The sequence below is a fragment of the Oncorhynchus gorbuscha genome, linkage group LG21 (assembly GCF_021184085.1).
Source record: "Oncorhynchus gorbuscha isolate QuinsamMale2020 ecotype Even-year linkage group LG21, OgorEven_v1.0, whole genome shotgun sequence".
Classification (NCBI taxonomy): domain Eukaryota; kingdom Metazoa; phylum Chordata; class Actinopteri; order Salmoniformes; family Salmonidae; genus Oncorhynchus; species Oncorhynchus gorbuscha.
This window is the reverse complement of record NC_060193.1, coordinates 6725376-6747875: the sequence shown is the minus strand read 5'-3', so window position 1 is coordinate 6747875 and position 22500 is coordinate 6725376. Positions and strand designations below refer to the sequence as shown.

The 22500-nt window shown below is 45.0% G+C and overlaps 1 protein-coding gene across 1 annotated transcript in view; it reads left to right on the top strand.

Moving 5' to 3' along the window:
• LOC124008852 overlaps positions 1-22500 on the top strand; it is a 38022-nt gene that overhangs the window by 8404 nt on the left and 7118 nt on the right. Inside the window, exon 7 of the mRNA XM_046320434.1 lies at positions 20145-20233. Within this exon, the coding sequence (XP_046176390.1) occupies positions 20145-20233 (89 nt within the window). The remainder of the gene's footprint in view (positions 1-20144; positions 20234-22500) is intronic.

Genomic DNA, 22500 nt, shown 5'->3' with positions numbered 1-22500 from the left:
CCATAACCTCTGACTTCTCACCCCCTCACCCCTCACCCCTAACCTGATCTCTCACCCATAATCAGAATCACCTTTATTCGCCAAACACATTTGCCTGTTCAGGAATTTGACTCAAAGAAAAGGTGGTGCCACAATAAACAGGATAAACAGCCAGACGATAAACAGGATATACAGCCAGACAATAAACAGGATATACAGCCAGACAATAAACAGGATATACAGCCAGACAATAAACAGGATATACAGACAGACAATAAACAGGATATACAGACAGACAATAAACAGCCAGACAATAAACAGGATATACAGACAGACAATAAACAGACAGACGATAAACAGGATATACAGACCGACAATAAACAGACAGACGATAAACAGGATATACAGCCAGACAATAAACAGGATATACAGACAGACAATAAACAGCCAGACAATAAACAGGATATACAGACAGACAATAAACAGACAGACGATAAACAGGATATACAGACAGACAATAAACAGACAGACGATAAACAGGATATACAGACAGACAATAAACAGACAGACGATAAACAGGATATACAGCCAGACAATAAACAGGATATACAGACAGACAATAAACAGACAGACGATAAACAGGATATACAGACAGACAATAAACAGACAGACGATAAACAGGATATACAGCCAGACAATAAACAGCCAGACAATAAACAGGATATACAGCCAGACGATAAACAGCCAGACGATATACAGACAGACGATAAACAGCCAGACGATAAACAGGATATACAGACAGACGATAAACAGGATATACAGCCAGACGATAAACAGACAGACGATAAACAGACAGACGATAAACAGCCAGACGATAAACAGGATATACAGCCAGACGATAAACAGCCAGACTATAAACAGGATAAACAGACAGACGATAAACAGACAGACGATAAACAGGATAAACAGACAGACGATAAACAGGATATACAGCCAGACAATAAACAGGATATACAGACAGACAATAAACAGCCAGACGATAAACAGGATATACAGACAGACGATAAACAGACAGATGATAAACAGGATATACAGACAGAGGATAAACAGGATATACAGCCAGACAATGAACAGGATATACAGACAGACGATAAACAGGATATACAGACAGACGATAAACAGACAGACGATAAACAGGATATACAGACAGAGGATAAACAGGATATACAGCCAGACAATGAACAGGATATACAGACAGACGATAAACAGGATATACAGACAGACGATAAACAGACAGACGATAAACAGGATATACAGACAGACGATAAACAGGATATACAGACAGACGATAAACAGGATATACAGCCAGACAATAAACAGGATATACAGACAGACGATAAACAGGATATACAGACAGACGATAAACAGGATATACAGACAGACGATAAACAGGATATACAGCCAGACAATAAACAGGATATACAGACAGACGATAAACAGGATATACAGCCAGACAATAAACAGGATAAACAGCCAGACGATAAACAGGATATACAGACAGACGATAAACAGACAGACGATAAACAGGATATACAGACAGACGATAAACAGGATATACAGACAGACGATAAACAGGATATACGGACAGAGGATAAACAGGATATACAGCCAGACAATAAACAGGATATACAGACAGACGATAAACAGGATATACAGACAGACGATAAACAGGATATACAGACAGACGATAAACAGGATATACAGACAGACGATAAACAGGATATACAGACAGACGATAAACAGGATATACAGACAGACGATAAACAGACAGACGATAAACAGGATATACAGACAACATATGTTCAAGCAGAGTTTACACAGATCCGTGTGCGGTTATGCACACCATGTACACTGTAAGCTAAGAACTACAGGCTACACTATAAACACTAAGTAACATTATAATTGATGTATGTAAATAACAGGATGATGTGCGTTGGGGAAAATGTGTAAATTAATATGAGGATTTGCAGAGAGTGCAAAGAGCAATGTGACGTTTCTAGTGCAGGGTGCCTAGTCTAAGAATGAGAAGATCATCGTGGACCAGGTGGCCGGTTGTTGAGGGTGATGGTACAGGGGAAGAAGCTGTTCAGGTGGCTGGTTGTTGAATGTGACGGTACAGGGGAAGAAGCTGTTCAGGTGGCCGGTTGTTGAGGGCGACGGTACAGGGGAAGAAGCTGTTCAGGTGGCCGGTTCTTGAGGGCGACGGTACAGGGGAAGAAGCTGTCCAGGTGGCCGGTTGTTGAGGGCGACGGTACAGGGGAAGAAGCTGTTCAGGTGGCCGGTTGTTGAGGGCGACGGTACAGGGGAAGAAGCCGTTCAGGTGGCCGGTTGTTGAGGGCGACGGTACAGGGGAAGAAGCTGTTCAGGTGGCCGGTTGTTGAGGTCGACGGTACAGGGGAAGAAGCTGTTCAGGTGGCCGGTTGTTGAGGTCGACGGTACAGGGGAAGAAGCTGTTCAGGTGGCCGGTTGTTGAGGGCGACGGTACAGGGGAAGAAGCCGTTCAGGTGGCTGGTTGTTGAGGGCGACGGTACAGGGGAAGAAGCTGTTCATGTTTATCGTCCTTCCTGCACGTTTCCTTGCCCTGGGGTCATTTTGCTGGTAATTTTGATGTATAATTTAAGTGTTTTGCCCGAGTATGAGTGTAGCTAAGCTAAGCTAACTAACTTTGTATGTAAATTAATGAGCACAAGATGGCATCTCAGATTACTATTTTTTTCTGTTATAAATGTTTGTACATATGAACAACACTATATGACCAACACTAATGATATTTAATTTGTATCTTACAGTTGCATGCTAATTGCTATCCACTAACATTATCTAGCTCAGCGCTAGGTAGCCTACCATTTCTCCCTGCTAGTTAGCTGCCCTTAGCTTATGTTGTTGTTGGCTAGCTGTTCATGGGTTTTTGTTACATTTAATACACAGGACGCTACTGTCATTTGTTTGTACTGCTGTACAAGCTTTTGTTCATATAATGCATGGGTGTAATGTAAACTCACTCACTTTTGTGCATCGCCTTGGTCCGTACAATTGACCTTATTTTAACGCCCCAAAAACGTAATACTTCCAGATCAACTGTAATGTCAATACCATTGTATAGCACAATTTATCCCCTTTCCAACAGAATCAATTACATGACCTAAACGCTGCCCGGTTCTGCATAATTCAAGGAGACAATGAGCCCCGTCGGGTCTTTTTAAAAATGGCGGGTGGGGAAGCGAAACCTAATGCGTGATAGTGAGAAGGAGAGATGTTGTGAGGGAAAATAGCTTTTTGTCACTCGATCTGTCCAACTTATCACCTTATTGCCTCTAAAATGTAAATAAAACACTATAAAGAGTTTATATAATGTGTCATTACATACAGTGGGGAGAACAAGTATTTGATACACTGCCGATTTTGCAGGTTTTCCAACTTACAAAGCATGTAGAGGTCTGTAATTTTTGTCATAGGTACTTCAACTGTGAGAGACAGAATCTAAAACAAAAATCCAGAAAATCACATTGTAGGATTTTTAAGTAATTAATTTGCATTTTATTGCATGATAAATGTATTTGATCACCTACCAACCAGTAAGAATACCGGCTCTCACAGACCTGTTCGTTTTTCTTTAAGAATCCCTCCTGTTCTGCACTCATTACCTGTATTAACTGAACCGGTTTGAACTCGTTACCTGTATAAAATACACCTGTCCACACACTCAATCAAACAGACTCCAACCTCTCCACAATGGCCAAGACCAGAAAGCTGTGTAAGGACATCAGGGTTAAAATTGTAGACCTGCACAAGGCTGGGATGGGCTACAGGACAATAGGCAAGCAGCTTGGTCAGAAGGCAACAACTTTTGGCGCAATTATTAGAAAATGGAAGATGTTCAAGATGACGGTCAACCACCCTTGCTCTGGGGCCCCATGCAAGATCTCACCTTGTGGGGCATCAATGATCATGAATCAGAACTACAAGGCAGGACCTGGTCAATGACCTGAAGAGAGCTGGGACCACAGTCTCAAAGAAAACCATTAGTAACACACTACGCTGCCATGGATTAAAATCCTGCAGCGCACGCAAGGTCCCCCTGCTCAAGCCAGCGCATGTCCAGGCCCGTCTGAAGTTTGCCAATGACCATCTGGATGATCCAGAGGAGGAATGGGAGAAGGTCATGTGGTCTGATGAGACAAAAACAGAGCTTTTTGGTCTAAACTCCACTTGTCGTATTTGGAGGACGAAGAAGGATGAGTACAAATCCAAGGACACCATCCCAACCGTGAAGCATGGAGATGGAAACATAATTCTTTGGGGATGCTTTTCTGCAAAGGGTAAAGGACGACTGCACCGTATTGAGGGGAGGATGGATGGGGCCATGTATCGCGAGATCTTGGCCAACAACCTCCTTCCCTCAGTAAGAGCATTGAAGATGGGTCGTGGCTGGGTCTTTCAGCATGACAACGACCCGAAACACACAGCCAGGGCAACTAAGGAGTGGCTCCGTAAGAAGCATCTCAAGGTCCTGGAGTGGCCTAGCCAGTCTCCAGACCTGAACCCAATAGAACATCTTTGGAGGGAGCTGAAAGTCGGTATTGCCCAGCGACAGCCCCGAAACCTGAAGGATCTGGAGAAGGTCTGTATGGAGGAGTGGGCCAAAATCCCTGCTGCAGTGTGTGCAAACCTGGTCAAGAACTACAGGAAACGTATGATCTCTATATTTGCAAACAAAGGTTTCTGTACCAAATATAAAGTTCTCCTTTTCTGATGTATCAAATACTTATGTCATGCAATAAAATGCAAATTAATTACTTAAAAATCATACAATGTGATTTTCTGGATTTTTGTTTTAGATTCCGTCTCTCACAGTTGAAGTGTACCAATGATAAAAATTACAGACCTCTACATGCTTTGTAAGTAGGAAAACCTGCAAAATCGGCAGTGTATCTAATACTTGTTCTCCCCGTACCTCTTTGAAGCTTTGTGTCGAATTTGAATTGGGGTTTTAGGGCGGTGCTAAAGTGATCTTAGAAGTAAACAGCAGCTGTGAGAATGATGATCGCATGCAATGATGACGCAAAACAATTACTAGGTATCCCCCCTTACTGTCCATTTCTTGTTTTTAAAGGATGATAGAAGTGCTACACCTGGTGGAGAGAGATTGTAAGACATAAATAGTTGCTTTATGCGCGCTGTACGTTACGGCATGACACATCAAGATGTAACGGAGGGTCAGTTTTTTCAACTTTTCTCCAATACTATAGAGCCATTACCATGTCGATCAATGCTTAAATAGAAACCGAGTTCACACCCCAGATTTTGTAGTCAACACAGTCGCTACAGTCCCATTAGTTTTCTTTGTAGCCTCGTTTGAACGTTGCAATTGCGCACATTTGTACGGATTGGGGTGAGGTTACGTTATATTGAGTGGTTATTTTGCACACCATCATCTTTAGTGATAAACTAGCTAACAGCTAACTAACCCAGTTCAAACCCTGATGCGTCATACTTGGTCTCCTGAGTGGCCCAGTGGTCTAAGGCACTGCATCACAGTGCTAGAGGTGTCATTACAGACCCTGGTTCGATTCCAGGCAGTTTCACAACCGGCCGTGATTGGGAGTCCCATAAGGCGGCGCACAATTGGCCCATCGTTGTCCGGGTTATTGTAAATAAGAAATTGTTCTTAACTGACTTGCCTAGTTAAATAAAAAGGTTAAATAAAATAAATAAATATGCTATACATACACACCTAGTAAGACATATATGTTTTTGCAAAGGCAATTACCTAGTAGATTATTCTAGAGATTGTTGAATTGACTTGTACCATTTACACAAAAGTATTTTTTTTGTGGCATTTTCTTTGACACAGACTTATCTCCCAGCACAATGTGTCTGTGCGATGTCATCACCTGGTCTAGAGGGGCTGCTATAGGCCCTGTAGTTCCATTAATCACCTGGTCTAGAGGGGCTGCTATAGGGTCTGTAGTTCCATTAATCACCTGGTCTAGAGGGGCTGCTATAGGCCCTGTAGTTCCAAGAATCACCTGGTCTAGAGTGGCTGCTATAGGCCCTGTAGTTCCATTAATCACCTGGTCTAGAGGGGCTGCTATAGGGCCTGTAGTTCCATTAATCACCTGGTCTAGAGGGGCTGCTATAGGGCCTGTAGTTCCATTAATCACTTGGTCTAGAGTGGCTGCTATAGGCCCTGTAGTTCCATTAATCACCTGGTCTAGAGGGGCTGCTATAGGCCCTGTAGTTCCATTAATCACCTGGTCTAGAGGGGCTGCTATGGGCCCTGTAGTTCCATTAATCACCTGGCCTAGAGTGGCTGCTATAGGCCCTGTAGTTCCATTAATCACCTGGTCTAGAGGGGCTGCTATAGGCCCTGTAGTTCCATTAATCACCTGGTCTAGAGGGGCTGCTATAGGCCCTGTAGTTCCATTTATCACCTGGTCTAGAGGGGCTGCTATTATCCCTGTAGTTCCATTAATCACCTGGTCTAGAGTGGCTGCTATTATCCCTGTAGTTCCATTAATCACCGGGTCTAGAGGGGCTGCAATAGGCCCTGTAGTTCCATTAATCACCTGGTCTAGAGGGGCTACTATAGGCCCTGTAGTTCCATTAATCACCTGGTCTAGAGGGGCTGCTATAACCCTGTATTTCCATTAATCACCTGGTCTAGAGTGGCTGCTATAGGCCCTGTAGTTCCATTAATCACCTGGTCTAGCGTGGCTGCTATTATCCCTGTAGTTCCATTAATCACCTGGTCTAGAGGGGCTGCTATAGGCCCTGTAGTTCCATTAATCACCTGGTCTAGAGGGGCTGCTATAGGCCCTGTAGTTCCATTAATCACCTGGTCTAGAGTGGCTGCTATAGGCCCTGTAGTTCCATTAATCACCTGGTCTAGAGGGGCTGCTATAGGCCCTGTAGTTCAATTAATCACCTGGTCTAGAGTGGCTCCTATAGGCCCTGTAGTTCCATTAATCACCTGGTCTAGAGTGGCTGCTATAGGCCCTGTAGTTCCATGAATCACCTGGTCTAGAGGGGCTGCTATAGGCCCTGTAGTTCCATTAATCACCTGGTCTAGAGTGGCTACTATTATCCCTGTAGTTCCATTAATCACCTGGTATAGAGTGGCTGCTATAGGCCCTGTAGTTCCATTAATCACCTGGTCTAGAGGGGCTGCTATAGGCCCTGTAGTTCCATTAATCACCTGGTCTAGAGTGGCTGCTATAGGCCCTGTAGTTCCATTAATCACCTGGTCTAGAGGGGCTGCTATAGGCCCTGTAGTTCCATTAATCACCTGGTCTAGAGTGGCTGCTATAGGCCCTGTAGTTCCATTAATCACCTGGTCTAGAGGGGCTGCTATAGGCCCTGTAGTTCCATTAATCACCTGGTCTAGAGTGGCTCCTATAGGCCCTGTAGTTCCATTAATCACCTGGTCTAGAGTGGCTGCTATTATCCCTGTAGTTCCATTAATCACCGGGTCTAGAGGGGCTGCTATAGGCCCTGTAGTTCCATTAGTCACCTGGTCTAGAGTGGCTGCTATTATCCCTGTAGTTCCATTAATCACCTGGTCTAGAGGGGCTGCTATAGGCCCTGTAGTTCCATTAATCACCTGGTCTAGAGTGGCTGCTATAGGCCCTGTAGTTCCATTAATCACCTGGTCTAGAGGGGCTGCTATAGGCCCTGTAGTTCCATTAATCACCTGGTCTAGAGTGGCTGCTATAGGCCCTGTAGTTCCATTAATCACCTGGTCTAGAGGGGCTGCTATAGGCCCTGTAGTTCCATTAATCACCTGGTCTAGAGTGGCTCCTATAGGCCCTGTAGTTCCATTAATCACCTGGTCTAGAGTGGCTGCTATAGGCCCTGTAGTTCCATGAATCACCTGGTCTAGAGGGGCTGCTATAGGCCCTGTAGTTCCATTAATCACCTGGTCTAGAGTGGCTACTATTATCCCTGTAGTTCCATTAATCACCTGGTATAGAGTGGCTGCTATAGGCCCTGTAGTTCCATTAATCACCTGGTATAGAGGGGCTGCTATAGGCCCTGTAGTTCCATTAATCACCTGGTCTAGAGTGGCTGCTATAACCCTGTATTTCCATTAATCACCTGGTCTAGAGTGGCTGCTATAGGCCCTGTAGTTCCATTAATCACCTGGTCTAGCGTGGCTGCTATTATCCCTGTAGTTCCATTAATCACCTGGTCTAGAGGGGCTGCTATAGGCCCTGTAGTTCCATTAATCACCTGGTCTAGAGGGGCTGCTATAGGCCCTGTAGTTCCATTAATCACCTGGTCTAGAGTGGCTGCTATAGGCCCTGTAGTTCCATTAATCACCTGGTCTAGAGGGGCTGCTATAGGCCCTGTAGTTCAATTAATCACCTGGTCTAGAGTGGCTCCTATAGGCCCTGTAGTTCCATTAATCACCTGGTCTAGAGGGGCTGCTATAGGCCCTGTAGTTCCATTAATCACCTGGTCTAGAGTGGCTGCTATAGGCCCTGTAGTTCCATTAATCACCTGGTCTAGAGGGGCTGCTATAGGCCCTGTAGTTCAATTAATCACCTGGTCTAGAGGGGCTGCTATAGGCCCTGTAGTTCCATTAATCACCTGGTCTAGAGGGGCTGCTATGGGCCCTGTAGTTCCATTAATCACCTGGCCTAGAGTGGCTGCTATAGGCCCTGTAGTTCCATTAATCACCTGGTCTAGAGGGGCTGCTATAGGCCCTGTAGTTCCATTAATCACCTGGTCTAGAGGGGCTGCTATAGGCCCTGTAGTTCCATTTATCACCTGGTCTAGAGGGGCTGCTATTATCCCTGTAGTTCCATTAATCACCTGGTCTAGAGTGGCTGCTATTATCCCTGTAGTTCCATTAATCACCGGGTCTAGAGGGGCTGCAATAGGCCCTGTAGTTCCATTAATCACCTGGTCTAGAGGGGCTACTATAGGCCCTGTAGTTCCATTAATCACCTGGTCTAGAGGGGCTGCTATAACCCTGTATTTCCATTAATCACCTGGTCTAGAGTGGCTGCTATAGGCCCTGTAGTTCCATTAATCACCTGGTCTAGCGTGGCTGCTATTATCCCTGTAGTTCCATTAATCACCTGGTCTAGAGGGGCTGCTATAGGCCCTGTAGTTCCATTAATCACCTGGTCTAGAGGGGCTGCTATAGGCCCTGTAGTTCCATTAATCACCTGGTCTAGAGTGGCTGCTATAGGCCCTGTAGTTCCATTAATCACCTGGTCTAGAGGGGCTGCTATAGGCCCTGTAGTTCAATTAATCACCTGGTCTAGAGTGGCTCCTATAGGCCCTGTAGTTCCATTAATCACCTGGTCTAGAGTGGCTGCTATAGGCCCTGTAGTTCCATGAATCACCTGGTCTAGAGGGGCTGCTATAGGCCCTGTAGTTCCATTAATCACCTGGTCTAGAGTGGCTACTATTATCCCTGTAGTTCCATTAATCACCTGGTATAGAGTGGCTGCTATAGGCCCTGTAGTTCCATTAATCACCTGGTCTAGAGGGGCTGCTATAGGCCCTGTAGTTCCATTAATCACCTGGTCTAGAGTGGCTGCTATAGGCCCTGTAGTTCCATTAATCACCTGGTCTAGAGGGGCTGCTATAGGCCCTGTAGTTCCATTAATCACCTGGTCTAGAGTGGCTGCTATAGGCCCTGTAGTTCCATTAATCACCTGGTCTAGAGGGGCTGCTATAGGCCCTGTAGTTCCATTAATCACCTGGTCTAGAGTGGCTCCTATAGGCCCTGTAGTTCCATTAATCACCTGGTCTAGAGTGGCTGCTATTATCCCTGTAGTTCCATTAATCACCGGGTCTAGAGGGGCTGCAATAGGCCCTGTAGTTCCATTAGTCACCTGGTCTAGAGTGGCTGCTATTATCCCTGTAGTTCCATTAATCACCTGGTCTAGAGGGGCTGCTATAGGCCCTGTAGTTCCATTAATCACCTGGTCTAGAGTGGCTGCTATAGGCCCTGTAGTTCCATTAATCACCTGGTCTAGAGGGGCTGCTATAGGCCCTGTAGTTCCATTAATCACCTGGTCTAGAGTGGCTGCTATAGGCCCTGTAGTTCCATTAATCACCTGGTCTAGAGGGGCTGCTATAGGCCCTGTAGTTCCATTAATCACCTGGTCTAGAGTGGCTCCTATAGGCCCTGTAATTCCATTAATCACCTGGTCTAGAGTGGCTGCTATAGGCCCTGTAGTTCCATGAATCACCTGGTCTAGAGGGGCTGCTATAGGCCCTGTAGTTCCATTAATCACCTGGTCTAGAGTGGCTACTATTATCCCTGTAGTTCCATTAATCACCTGGTATAGAGTGGCTGCTATAGGCCCTGTAGTTCCATTAATCACCTGGTATAGAGGGGCTGCTATAGGCCCTGTAGTTCCATTAATCACCTGGTCTAGAGTGGCTGCAATAGGCCCTGTAGTTCCATTAATCACCTGGTCTAGAGGGGCTGCTATTATCCCTGTAGTTCCATTAATCACCTGGCCTAGAGGGGCTGCTATTATCCCTGTAGTTCCATTAATCACCTGGTCTAGAGGGGCTGCTATAGGCCCTGTAGTTCCATTAATTACCTGGTCTAGAGGGGCTGCTATAGACCCTGTAGTTCCCTTAATCACCTGGTCTAGAGGGGCTGCTATAACCCTGTAGTTCCATTAATCACCTGGTCTAGAGTGGCTGCTATAGGCCCTGTAGTTCCAATAATCACCTGGTGTAGAGTGGCTGCTATAGGCCCTGTAGTTCCAATAATCACCTGGTCTAGAGTGGCTGCTATAGGCCCTGTAGTTCCAATAATCACCTGGTCTATAGTGGCTGCTATAGGCCCTGTAGTTCCATTAATCACCTGGTCTAGAGGGGCTGCTATAGGCCCTGTAGTTCCATTAATCACCTGGTCTAGAGGGGCTGCTATTATCTCTGTAGTTCCATTAATCACCTGGTCTAGAGTGGCTGCTATTATCCCTGTAGTTCCATTAATCACCTGGTCTAGAGGGGCTGCTATAGGCCCTGTAGTTCCATTAATCACCTGGTCTAGAGGGGCTGCTATAGGCCCTGTAGTTCCATTAATCACCTGGTCTAGAGGGGCTGCTATAGGCCCTGTAGTTCCATTAATCACCTGGTCTAGAGTGGCTGCTATTATCCCTGTAGTTCCATTAATCACCTGGTCTAGAGGGGCTGCAATAGGCCCTGTAGTTCCATTAATCACCTGGTCTAGAGTGGCTGCTATAGGCCCTGTAGTTCCATTAATCACATGGTCTAGAGGGGCTGCTATAGGCCCTGTAGTTCCATTAATCACCTGGTCTAGAGGGGCTGCTATTATCCCTGTAGTTCCATTAATCACCTGGTCTAGAGTGGCTGCTATAGGCCCTGTAGTTCCATTAATCACCTGGTCTAGAGTGGCTGCTATAGGCCCTGTAGTTCCATGAATCACCTGGTCTAGAGGGGATGCTATTATCCCTGTAGTTCCATTAATCACCTGGTCTAGAGTGGCTGCTATAGGCCCTGTAGTTCCATTAATCACCTGGTCTAGAGGGGCTGCTATAGGCCCTGTAGTTCCATTAATCACCTGGTATAGAGGGGCTGCTATAGGCCCTGTAGTTCCATTAATCACCTGGTCTAGAGTGGCTGCAATAGGCCCTGTAGTTCCATTAATCACCTGGTCTAGAGGGGCTGCTATAGGCCCTGTAGTTCCATTAATTACCTGGTCTAGAGGGGCTGCTATAGACCCTGTAGTTCCCTTAATCACCTGGTCTAGAGGGGCTGCTATAACCCTGTAGTTCCATTAATCACCTGGTCTAGAGTGGCTGCTATAGGCCCTGTAGTTCCAATAATCACCTGGTGTAGAGTGGCTGCTATAGGCCCTGTAGTTCCAATAATCACCTGGTCTAGAGTGGCTGCTATAGGCCCTGTAGTTCCAATAATCACCTGGTCTATAGTGGCTGCTATAGGCCCTGTAGTTCCATTAATCACCTGGTCTAGAGGGGCTGCTATAGGCCCTGTAGTTCCATTAATCACCTGGTCTAGAGTGGCTGCTATAGGCCCTGTAGTTCCATTAATCACCTGGTCTAGAGTGGCTGCTATAGGCCCTGTAGTTCCATGAATCACCTGGTCTAGAGGGGATGCTATTATCCCTGTAGTTCCATTAATCACCTGGTCTAGAGTGGCTGCTATAGGCCCTGTAGTTCCATTAATCACCTGGTCTAGAGGGGCTGCTATAGGCCCTGTAGTTCCATTAATCACCTGGTATAGAGGGGCTGCTATAGGCCCTGTAGTTCCATTAATCACCTGGTCTAGAGTGGCTGCAATAGGCCCTGTAGTTCCATTAATCACCTGGTCTAGAGGGGCTGCTATAGGCCCTGTAGTTCCATTAATTACCTGGTCTAGAGGGGCTGCTATAGACCCTGTAGTTCCCTTAATCACCTGGTCTAGAGGGGCTGCTATAACCCTGTAGTTCCATTAATCACCTGGTCTAGAGTGGCTGCTATAGGCCCTGTAGTTCCAATAATCACCTGGTGTAGAGTGGCTGCTATAGGCCCTGTAGTTCCAATAATCACCTGGTCTAGAGTGGCTGCTATAGGCCCTGTAGTTCCAATAATCACCTGGTCTATAGTGGCTGCTATAGGCCCTGTAGTTCCATTAATCACCTGGTCTAGAGGGGCTGCTATAGGCCCTGTAGTTCCATTAATCACTTGGTCTAGAGGGGCTGCTATTATCTCTGTAGTTCCATTAATCACCTGGTCTAGAGGGGCTGCTATTATCCCTGTAGTTCCATTAATCACCTGGTCTAGAGGGGCTGCTATAGGCCCTGTAGTTCCATTAATCACCTGGTCTAGAGGGGCTGCTATAGGCCGTGTAGTTCCATTAATCACCTGGTCTAGAGGGGCTGCTATAGGCCCTGTAGTTCCATTAATCACCTGGTCTAGAGGGGCTGCTATTATCCCTGTAGTTCCATTAATCACCTGGTCTAGAGGGGCTGCAATAGGCCCTGTAGTTCCATTAATCACCTGGTCTAGAGTGGCTGCTATAGGCCCTGTAGTTCCATTAATCACCTGGTCTAGAGGGGCTGCTATAGGCCCTGTAGTTCCATTAATCACCTGGTCTAGAGGGGTTGCTATTATCCCTGTAGTTCCATTAATCACCTGGTCTAGAGTGGCTGCTATAGGCCCTGTAGTTCCATTAATCACCTGGTCTAGTGGGGTTGCTATAGGCCCTGTAGTTCCATTAATCACCTGGTCTAGAGGGGCTGCTATAGGCCCTGTAGTTCCATGAATCACCTGGTCTAGAGGGGCTGCTATAGGCCCTGTAGTTCCATTAATCACGTGGTCTAGAGTGGCTACTATTATCCCTGTAGTTCCATTAATCACCTGGTATAGAGTGGCTGCTATAGGCCCTGTAGTTCCATTAATCACCTGGTCTAGAGGGGCTGCTATAGGCCCTGTAGTTCCATTAATCACCTGGTCTAGAGTGGCTGCTATAGGCCCTGTAGTTCCATTAATCATCTGGTCTAGAGGGGCTGATATTATCCCTGTAGTTCCATTAATCACCTGGTCTAGAGGGGCTGCAATAGGCCCTGTAGTTCCATTAATCACCTGGTCTAGAGGGGCTGCTATAGGCCCTGTAGTTCCATTAATCACCTGGTCTAGAGGGGCTGCAATAGGCCCTGTAGTTCCATTAATCACCTGGTCTAGAGGGGCTGCTATTATCCCTGTAGTTCCATTAATCACCTGGCCTAGAGGGGCTGCTATTATCCCTGTAGTTCCATTAATCACCTGGTCTAGAGGGGCTGCTATAGGCCCTGTAGTTCCATGAATTACCTGGTCTAGAGGGGCTGCTATAGACCCTGTAGTTCCATTAATCACCTGGTCTAGAGGGGCTTCTATAACCCTGTAGTTCCATTAATCACCTGGTCTAGAGGGGCTGCTATAGGGCCTGTAGTTCCATTAATCACCTGGTCTAGAGGGGCTGCTATAGGGCCTGTAGTTCCATTAATCACCTGGTCTAGAGTGGCTGCTATAGGCCCTGTAGTTCCATTAATCACCTGGTCTAGAGGGGCTGCTATAGGCCCTGTAGTTCCATTGATCACCTGGCCTAGAGTGGCTGCTATAGGCCCTGTAGTTCCATTAATCACCTGGTCTAGAGGGGCTGCTATAGGCCCTGTAGTTCCATTAATCACCTGGTCTAGAGGGGCTGCTATTATCCCTGTAGTTCCATTAATCACCTGGTCTAGAGTGGCTGCTATTATCCCTGTAGTTCCATTAATCACCGGGTCTAGAGGGGCTGCAATAGGCCCTGTAGTTCCATTAATCACCTGGTCTAGAGGGGCTACTATAGGCCCTGTAGTTCCATTAATCACCTGGTCTAGAGGGGCTGCTATAACCCTGTATTTCCATTAATCACCTGGTCTAGAGTGGCTGCTATAGGCCCTGTAGTTCCATTAATCACCTGGTCTAGCGTGGCTGCTATTATCCCTGTAGTTCCATTAATCACCTGGTCTAGAGGGGCTGCTATAGGCCCTGTAGTTCCATTAATCACCTGGTCTAGAGGGGCTGCTATAGGCCCTGTAGTTCCATTAGTCACCTGGTCTAGAGTGGCTGCTATTATCCCTGTAGTTCCATTAATCACCTGGTCTAGAGGGGCTGCTATAGGCCCTGTAGTTCCATTAATCACCTGGTCTAGAGTGGCTGCTATAGGCCCTGTAGTTCCATTAATCACCTGGTCTAGAGGGGCTGCTATAGGCCCTGTAGTTCCATTAATCACCTGGTCTAGAGTGGCTGCTATAGGCCCTGTAGTTCCATTAATCACATGGTCTAGAGGGGCTGCTATAGGCCCTGTAGTTCCATGAATTACCTGGTCTAGAGGGGCTGCTATAGACCCTGTAGTTCCATTAATCACCTGGTCTAGAGGGGCTGCTATAACCCTGTAGTTCCAATAATCACCTGGTCTAGAGTGGCTGCTATAGGCCCTGTAGTTCCATTAATCGCCTAGTCTAGAGGGGCTGCTATAGGCCCTGTAGTTCCATGAATCACCTGGTCTAGAGGGGCTGCTATAGGCCCTGTAGTTCCATTAATCACCTGGTCTAGAGTGGCTACTATTATCCCTGTAGTTCCATTAATCACCTGGTATAGAGTGGCTGCTATAGGCCCTGTAGTTCCATTAATCACCTGGTATAGAGGGGCTGCTATAGGCCCTGTAGTTCCATTAATCACCTGGTCTAGAGTGGCTGCAATAGGCCCTGTAGTTCCATTAATCACCTGGTCTAGAGGGGCTGCTGTAGGCCCTGTAGTTCCATTAATTACCTGGTCTAGAGGGGCTGCTATAGACCCTGTAGTTCCCTTAATCACCTGGTCTAGAGGGGCTGCTATAACCCTGTAGTTCCATTAATCACCTGGTCTAGAGTGGCTGCTATAGGCCCTGTAGTTCCAATAATCACCTGGTGTAGAGTGGCTGCTATAGGCCCTGTAGTTCCAATAATCACCTGGTCTAGAGTGGCTGCTATAGGCCCTGTAGTTCCAATAATCACCTGGTCTATAGTGGCTGCTATAGGCCCTGTAGTTCCATTAATCACCTGGTCTAGAGGGGCTGCTATAGGCCCTGTAGTTCCATTAATCACCTGGTCTAGAGGGGCTGCTATTATCTCTGTAGTTCCATTAATCACCTGGTCTAGAGTGGCTGCTATTATCCCTGTAGTTCCATTAATCACCTGGTCTAGAGGGGCTGCTATAGGCCCTGTAGTTCCATTAATTACCTGGTCTAGAGGGGCTGCTATAGACCCTGTAGTTCCCTTAATCACCTGGTCTAGAGGGGCTGCTATAACCCTGTAGTTCCATTAATCACCTGGTCTAGAGTGGCTGCTATAGGCCCTGTAGTTCCATTAATCACGTGGTCTAGAGTGGCTACTATTATCCCTGTAGTTCCATTAATCACCTGGTATAGAGTGGCTGCTATAGGCCCTGTAGTTCCATTAATCACCTGGTCTAGAGGGGCTGCTATAGGCCCTGTAGTTCCATTAATCACCTGGTCTAGAGTGGCTGCTATAGGCCCTGTAGTTCCATTAATCATCTGGTCTAGAGGGGCTGATATTATCCCTGTAGTTCCATTAATCACCTGGTCTAGAGGGGCTGCAATAGGCCCTGTAGTTCCATTAATCACCTGGTCTAGAGTGGCTGCTATTATCCCTGTAGTTCCATTAATCACCTGGTCTAGAGGGGCTGCAATAGGCCCTGTAGTTCCATTAATCACCTGGTCTAGAGTGGCTGCTATAGGCCCTGTAGTTCCATTAATCACATGGTCTAGAGGGGCTGCTATAGGCCCTGTAGTTCCATTAATCACCTGGTCTAGAGGGGCTGCTATTATCCCTGTAGTTCCATTAATCACCTGGTCTAGAGTGGCTGCTATAGGCCCTGTAGTTCCATTAATCACCTGGTCTAGTGGGGTTGCTATAGGCCCTGTAGTTCCATTAATCACCTGGTCTAGAGGGGCTGCTATAGGCCCTGTAGTTCCATGAATCACCTGGTCTAGAGGGGCTGCTATAGGCCCTGTAGTTCCATTAATCACGTGGTCTAGAGTGGCTACTATTATCCCTGTAGTTCCATTAATCACCTGGTATAGAGTGGCTGCTATAGGCCCTGTAGTTCCATTAATCACCTGGTCTAGAGGGGCTGCTATAGGCCCTGTAGTTCCAGTAATCACCTGGTCTAGAGTGGCTGCTATAGGCCCTGTAGTTCCATTAATCATCTGGTCTAGAGGGGCTGATATTATCCCTGTAGTTCCATTAATCACCTGGTCTAGAGGGGCTGCAATAGGCCCTGTAGTTCCATTAATCACCTGGTCTAGAGGGGCTGCTATAGGCCCTGTAGTTCCATTAATCACCTGGTCTAGAGGGGCTGCAATAGGCCCTGTAGTTCCATTAATCACCTGGTCTAGAGGGGCTGCTATTATCCCTGTAGTTCCATTAATCACCTGGCCTAGAGGGGCTGCTATTATCCCTGTAGTTCCATTAATCACCTGGTCTAGAGGGGCTGCTATAGGCCCTGTAGTTCCATGAATTACCTGGTCTAGAGGGGCTGCTATAGACCCTGTAGTTCCATTAATCACCTGGTCTAGAGGGGCTGCTATAACCCTGTAGTTCCAATAATCACCTGGTCTAGAGTGGCTGCTATAGGCCCTGTAGTTCCATTAATCACCTGGTCTAGAGGGGCTGCTATAGGCCCTGTAGTTCCATGAATCACCTGGTCTAGAGGGGCTGCTATAGGCCCTGTAGTTCCATTAATCACCTGGTCTAGAGTGGCTACTATTATCCCTGTAGTTCCATTAATCACCTGGTATAGAGTGGCTGCTATAGGCCCTGTAGTTCCATTAATCACCTGGTATAGAGGGGCTGCTATAGGCCCTGTAGTTCCATTAATCACCTGGTCTAGAGTGGCTGCAATAGGCCCTGTAGTTCCATTAATCACCTGGTCTAGAGGGGCTGCTGTAGGCCCTGTAGTTCCATTAATTACCTGGTCTAGAGGGGCTGCTATAGACCCTGTAGTTCCCTTAATCACCTGGTCTAGAGGGGCTGCTATAACCCTGTAGTTCCATTAATCACCTGGTCTAGAGTGGCTGCTATAGGCCCTGTAGTTCCAATAATCACCTGGTGTAGAGTGGCTGCTATAGGCCCTGTAGTTCCAATAATCACCTGGTCTAGAGTGGCTGCTATAGGCCCTGTAGTTCCAATAATCACCTGGTCTATAGTGGCTGCTATAGGCCCTGTAGTTCCATTAATCACCTGGTCTAGAGGGGCTGCTATAGGCCCTGTAGTTCCATTAATCACCTGGTCTAGAGGGGCTGCTATTATCTCTGTAGTTCCATTAATCACCTGGTCTAGAGTGGCTGCTATTATCCCTGTAGTTCCATTAATCACCTGGTCTAGAGGGGCTGCTATAGGCCCTGTAGTTCCATTAATTACCTGGTCTAGAGGGGCTGCTATAGACCCTGTAGTTCCCTTAATCACCTGGTCTAGAGGGGCTGCTATAACCCTGTAGTTCCATTAATCACCTGGTCTAGAGTGGCTGCTATAGGCCCTGTAGTTCCATTAATCACGTGGTCTAGAGTGGCTACTATTATCCCTGTAGTTCCATTAATCACCTGGTATAGAGTGGCTGCTATAGGCCCTGTAGTTCCATTAATCACCTGGTCTAGAGGGGCTGCTATAGGCCCTGTAGTTCCATTAATCACCTGGTCTAGAGTGGCTGCTATAGGCCCTGTAGTTCCATTAATCATCTGGTCTAGAGGGGCTGATATTATCCCTGTAGTTCCATTAATCACCTGGTCTAGAGGGGCTGCAATAGGCCCTGTAGTTCCATTAATCACCTGGTCTAGAGGGGCTGCTATAGGCCCTGTAGTTCCATTAATCACCTGGTCTAGAGGGGCTGCAATAGGCCCTGTAGTTCCATTAATCACCTGGTCTAGAGGGGCTGCTATTATCCCTGTAGTTCCATTAATCACCTGGCCTAGAGGGGCTGCTATTATCCCTGTAGTTCCATTAATCACCTGGTCTAGAGGGGCTGCTATAGGCCCTGTAGTTCCATGAATTACCTGGTCTAGAGGGGCTGCTATAGACCCTGTAGTTCCATTAATCACCTGGTCTAGAGGGGCTGCTATAACCCTGTAGTTCCAATAATCACCTGGTCTAGAGTGGCTGCTATAGGCCCTGTAGTTCCATTAATCACCTGGTCTAGAGGGGCTGCTATAGGCCCTGTAGTTCCATTAATCACCTGGTCTAGAGGGGCTGCTATAGGCCCTGTAGTTCCATTAATCACCTGGTCTAGAGTGGCTGCTATAGGACCTGTAGTGCCATTAATCACCTGGTCTAGAGGGGCTGCTATAGGACTGTAGTCTAGACCCACTATCCAGTACTGTAGTCTAGACCCACTATACAGTACTGTAGTCTAAACCCACTATCCATTACTGTAGTCTCGACCCACTATCCAGTACTGTAGTCTAGACCCACTATCCATTACTGTAGTCTCGACCCACTATCCAGTACTGTAGTCTCGACCCACTATCCAGTACTGTAGTCTAGACCCACTATCCAGTACTGTAGTCTAGTCCCACTATCCAGTACTGTAGTCTAAACCCACTATCCAGTACTGTAGTCTAGACCCACTGTCAGTTCAGTTCCCCTATGCCTCAGTACCAGAACAAACTATCGTTAGCTGGACAGGGAACAAAAGGTTCCTCGTCTATTAGACGCTATTAGTCATTAGACTGGGAGTATTGTTTTATGCAGGGTGTATTAGGCTATTAGTCATTAGACTAGGAGTATTGTTTTATGCAGGGTGTATTAGGCTATTAGTCGACAGCTCGGTGCAGTGTGTGTGTGTGTGTGTGTGTGTGTGTGTGTGTGTGTGTGTGTGTGTGTGTGTGTGTGTGTGTGTGTGTGTGTGTGTGTGTGTGTGTGTGTGTGTGTGTGTGTGTGTGTCAGAGTCAGTATTTCAGGTAAACCACACGACCTAACCCTATCCCGCAGCACACACCACACAAACCACACTGCTATTAGTACTGTAGTACTGTTATTAAATGGGAAACCTTTGTACTTAACATATTCTGTCTCTCTCTCTGTCTCTCTCTCTGTCTCTCTCTCTCTCTCTCTGTCTCTCTCTCTCTGTCTCTCTCTCTAACTCTCTCTCTCTCTCTCTCTCTCTCTCTCTCTCTCTCTCTCTCTCTCTCTCTCTCTCTCTCTCTCTCTCTCTCTCTCTCTCTCTCTCTCTCTCTCTCTCTCTGTCTCTCTCTCTCTGTCTCTCTCTCAAACTCTCTCTCAAACTCTCGCTCTCTCTGTCTCTCTCTCTCTGTCTCTCTCTCTGTCTCTCTCTCTCTGTCTCTCTCTCTGTCTGTCTCTCTCTCTCTGTCTGTCTCTCTCTCTCTCTGTCTCTCTCTCTAACTCTCTCTCTCTCTCTGTCTCTCTCTCTCTCTCTCTCTCTCTCTCTGTCTTCTCTAGGTAGTGATGTGTGCTATTAATACTGTCAATAAACGGAAACCTTTGTACCTACCATTCTCTCTCTCTCTCTCTCTCTCTCTCTCTCTCTCTCTCTCTCTCTCTCTCTCTCTCTCTCTCTCTCACTCTCCTCTAGGTAGTGATGTGTGGCTGCAGACTGAGAGGTCTCTGTTCAGTAAAGCGTTGACAAGCCATGGAAAAGACTTCCCTCTCATCCAGCAGATGGTACTGTAACAGTACTAATGTTAAATACTGATGTTAAATACAGTAACAGTACTGATGTTAAATACAGTAACAGTACTGATGTTAAATACAGTAACAGTACTGATGTTAAATACTGATGGTAAATACAGTAACAGTACTGATGTTAAATACAGTAACAGTCCTGATGTTAAATACAGTAACAGTCCTGATGTTAAATACAGTAACAGTACTGATGTTAAATACAGTAACAGTACTGATGTTAAATACAGTAACAGTCCTGATGTTAAATACTGATGTTAAATACAGTAACAGTCCTGATGTTAAATACTGATGTTAAATACAGTAACAGTCCTGATGTTAAATACAGTAACAGTACTGATGTTAAATACAGTAACAGTCCTGATGTTAAATACTGATGTTAAATACAGTAACAGTCCTGATGTTAAATACAGTAACAGTACTGATGTTAAATACAGTAACAGTCCTGATGTTAAATACTGATGTTAAATACAGTAACAGTCCTGATGTTAAATACAGTAACAGTCCTGATGTTAAATACAGTAACAGTACTGATGTTAAATACAGTAACAGTACTGATGTTTAATACAGTAACAGTACTGATGTTTAATACAGTAACAGTCCTGATGTTAAATACAGTAACAGTTCTGATGTTAAATACTGATGTTAAATACAGTAACAGTCCTGATGTTAAATACAGTAACAGTCCTGATGTTAAATACAGTAACAGTCCTGATGTTAAATACTGATGTTAAATACAGTAACAGTCCTGATGTTAAATACAGTAACAGTCCTGATGTTAAATACTGATGTTAAATACAGTAACAGTCCTGATGTTAAATACAGTAACAGTACTGATGTTAAATACAGTAACAGTACTGATGTTAAATACAGTAAAAGTACTGATGTTAAATACAGTAACAGTCCTGATGTTAAATACTGATGTTAAATACAGTAACAGTCCTGATGTTAAATACAGTAACAGTCCTGATGTTAAATACAGTAACAGTACTGATGTTAAATACAGTAACAGTACTGATGTTAAATACAGTAACAGTACTGATGTTAAATACAGTAACAGTACTGATGTTAAATACAGTAAAAGTACTGATGTTAAATACAGTAACAGTACTGATGTTAAATACAGTAACAGTACTGATGTTAAATACAGTAACAGTCCTGATGTTAAATACAGTAACAGTCCTGATGTTAAATACAGTAACAGTACTGATGTTAAATACAGTAACAGTACTGATGTTAAATACTGATGTTAAATACAGTAACAGTCCTGATGTTAAATACAGTAACAGTCCTGATGTTAAATACAGTAACAGTCCTGATGTTAAATACTGATGTTAAATACAGTAACAGTACTGATGTTAAATACAGTAACAGTACTGATGTTAAATACTGAGTAAATACAGTTAACAGTACTGATGTTAAATACAGTAACAGTACTGATGTTAAATACTGATGTTAAATACAGTAACAGTACTGATGTTAAATACAGTAACAGTCCTGATGTTAAATACAGTAACAGTACTGATGTTAAATACTGATGTTAAAACAGTACTGATGTTAAATTAACAGTACTGATGTTAAATACAGTAACTGATGTTAAATACTGATGTTAAATACAGTAACAGTACTGATGTTAAATACATGTTAAGTAACAGTACTGATGTTAAATACAGTAACAGTACTGATGTTAAATACAGTAACAGTACTGATGTTAAATACTGATGTTAAATACAGTAACAGTACTGATGTTAAATACAGTAACAGTACTGATGTTAAATACAGTAACAGTACTGATGTTACAGTACTGATGTTAAATTAAATACTGATGTTAAATACAGTAACAGACTGATGTTAAATACAGTAACTGATGTTAAATACTGATGTTAAATACAGTAACAGTACTGATGTTAAATACTGATGTTAAATACAGTAACAGTACTGATGTTAAATGTTAACAGTACTGATGTTAAATACAGTAACAACTGATGTTAAATACTGATGTTAAATACAGTAACAGTACTGATGTTAAATACAGTAACTGATGTTAAATACAGTAACAGTACTGATGTTAAATACAGTAACAGTACTGATGTTAAATACTGATGTTAAATACAGTAACAGTACTGATGTTAACTGATACTGATGTTAAATACAGTAACAGTACTGATGTTAAATACTGATGTTAAATACAGTAACAGTACTGATGTTAAATACAGTAACAGTACTGATGTTAAATACAGTAACAGTCC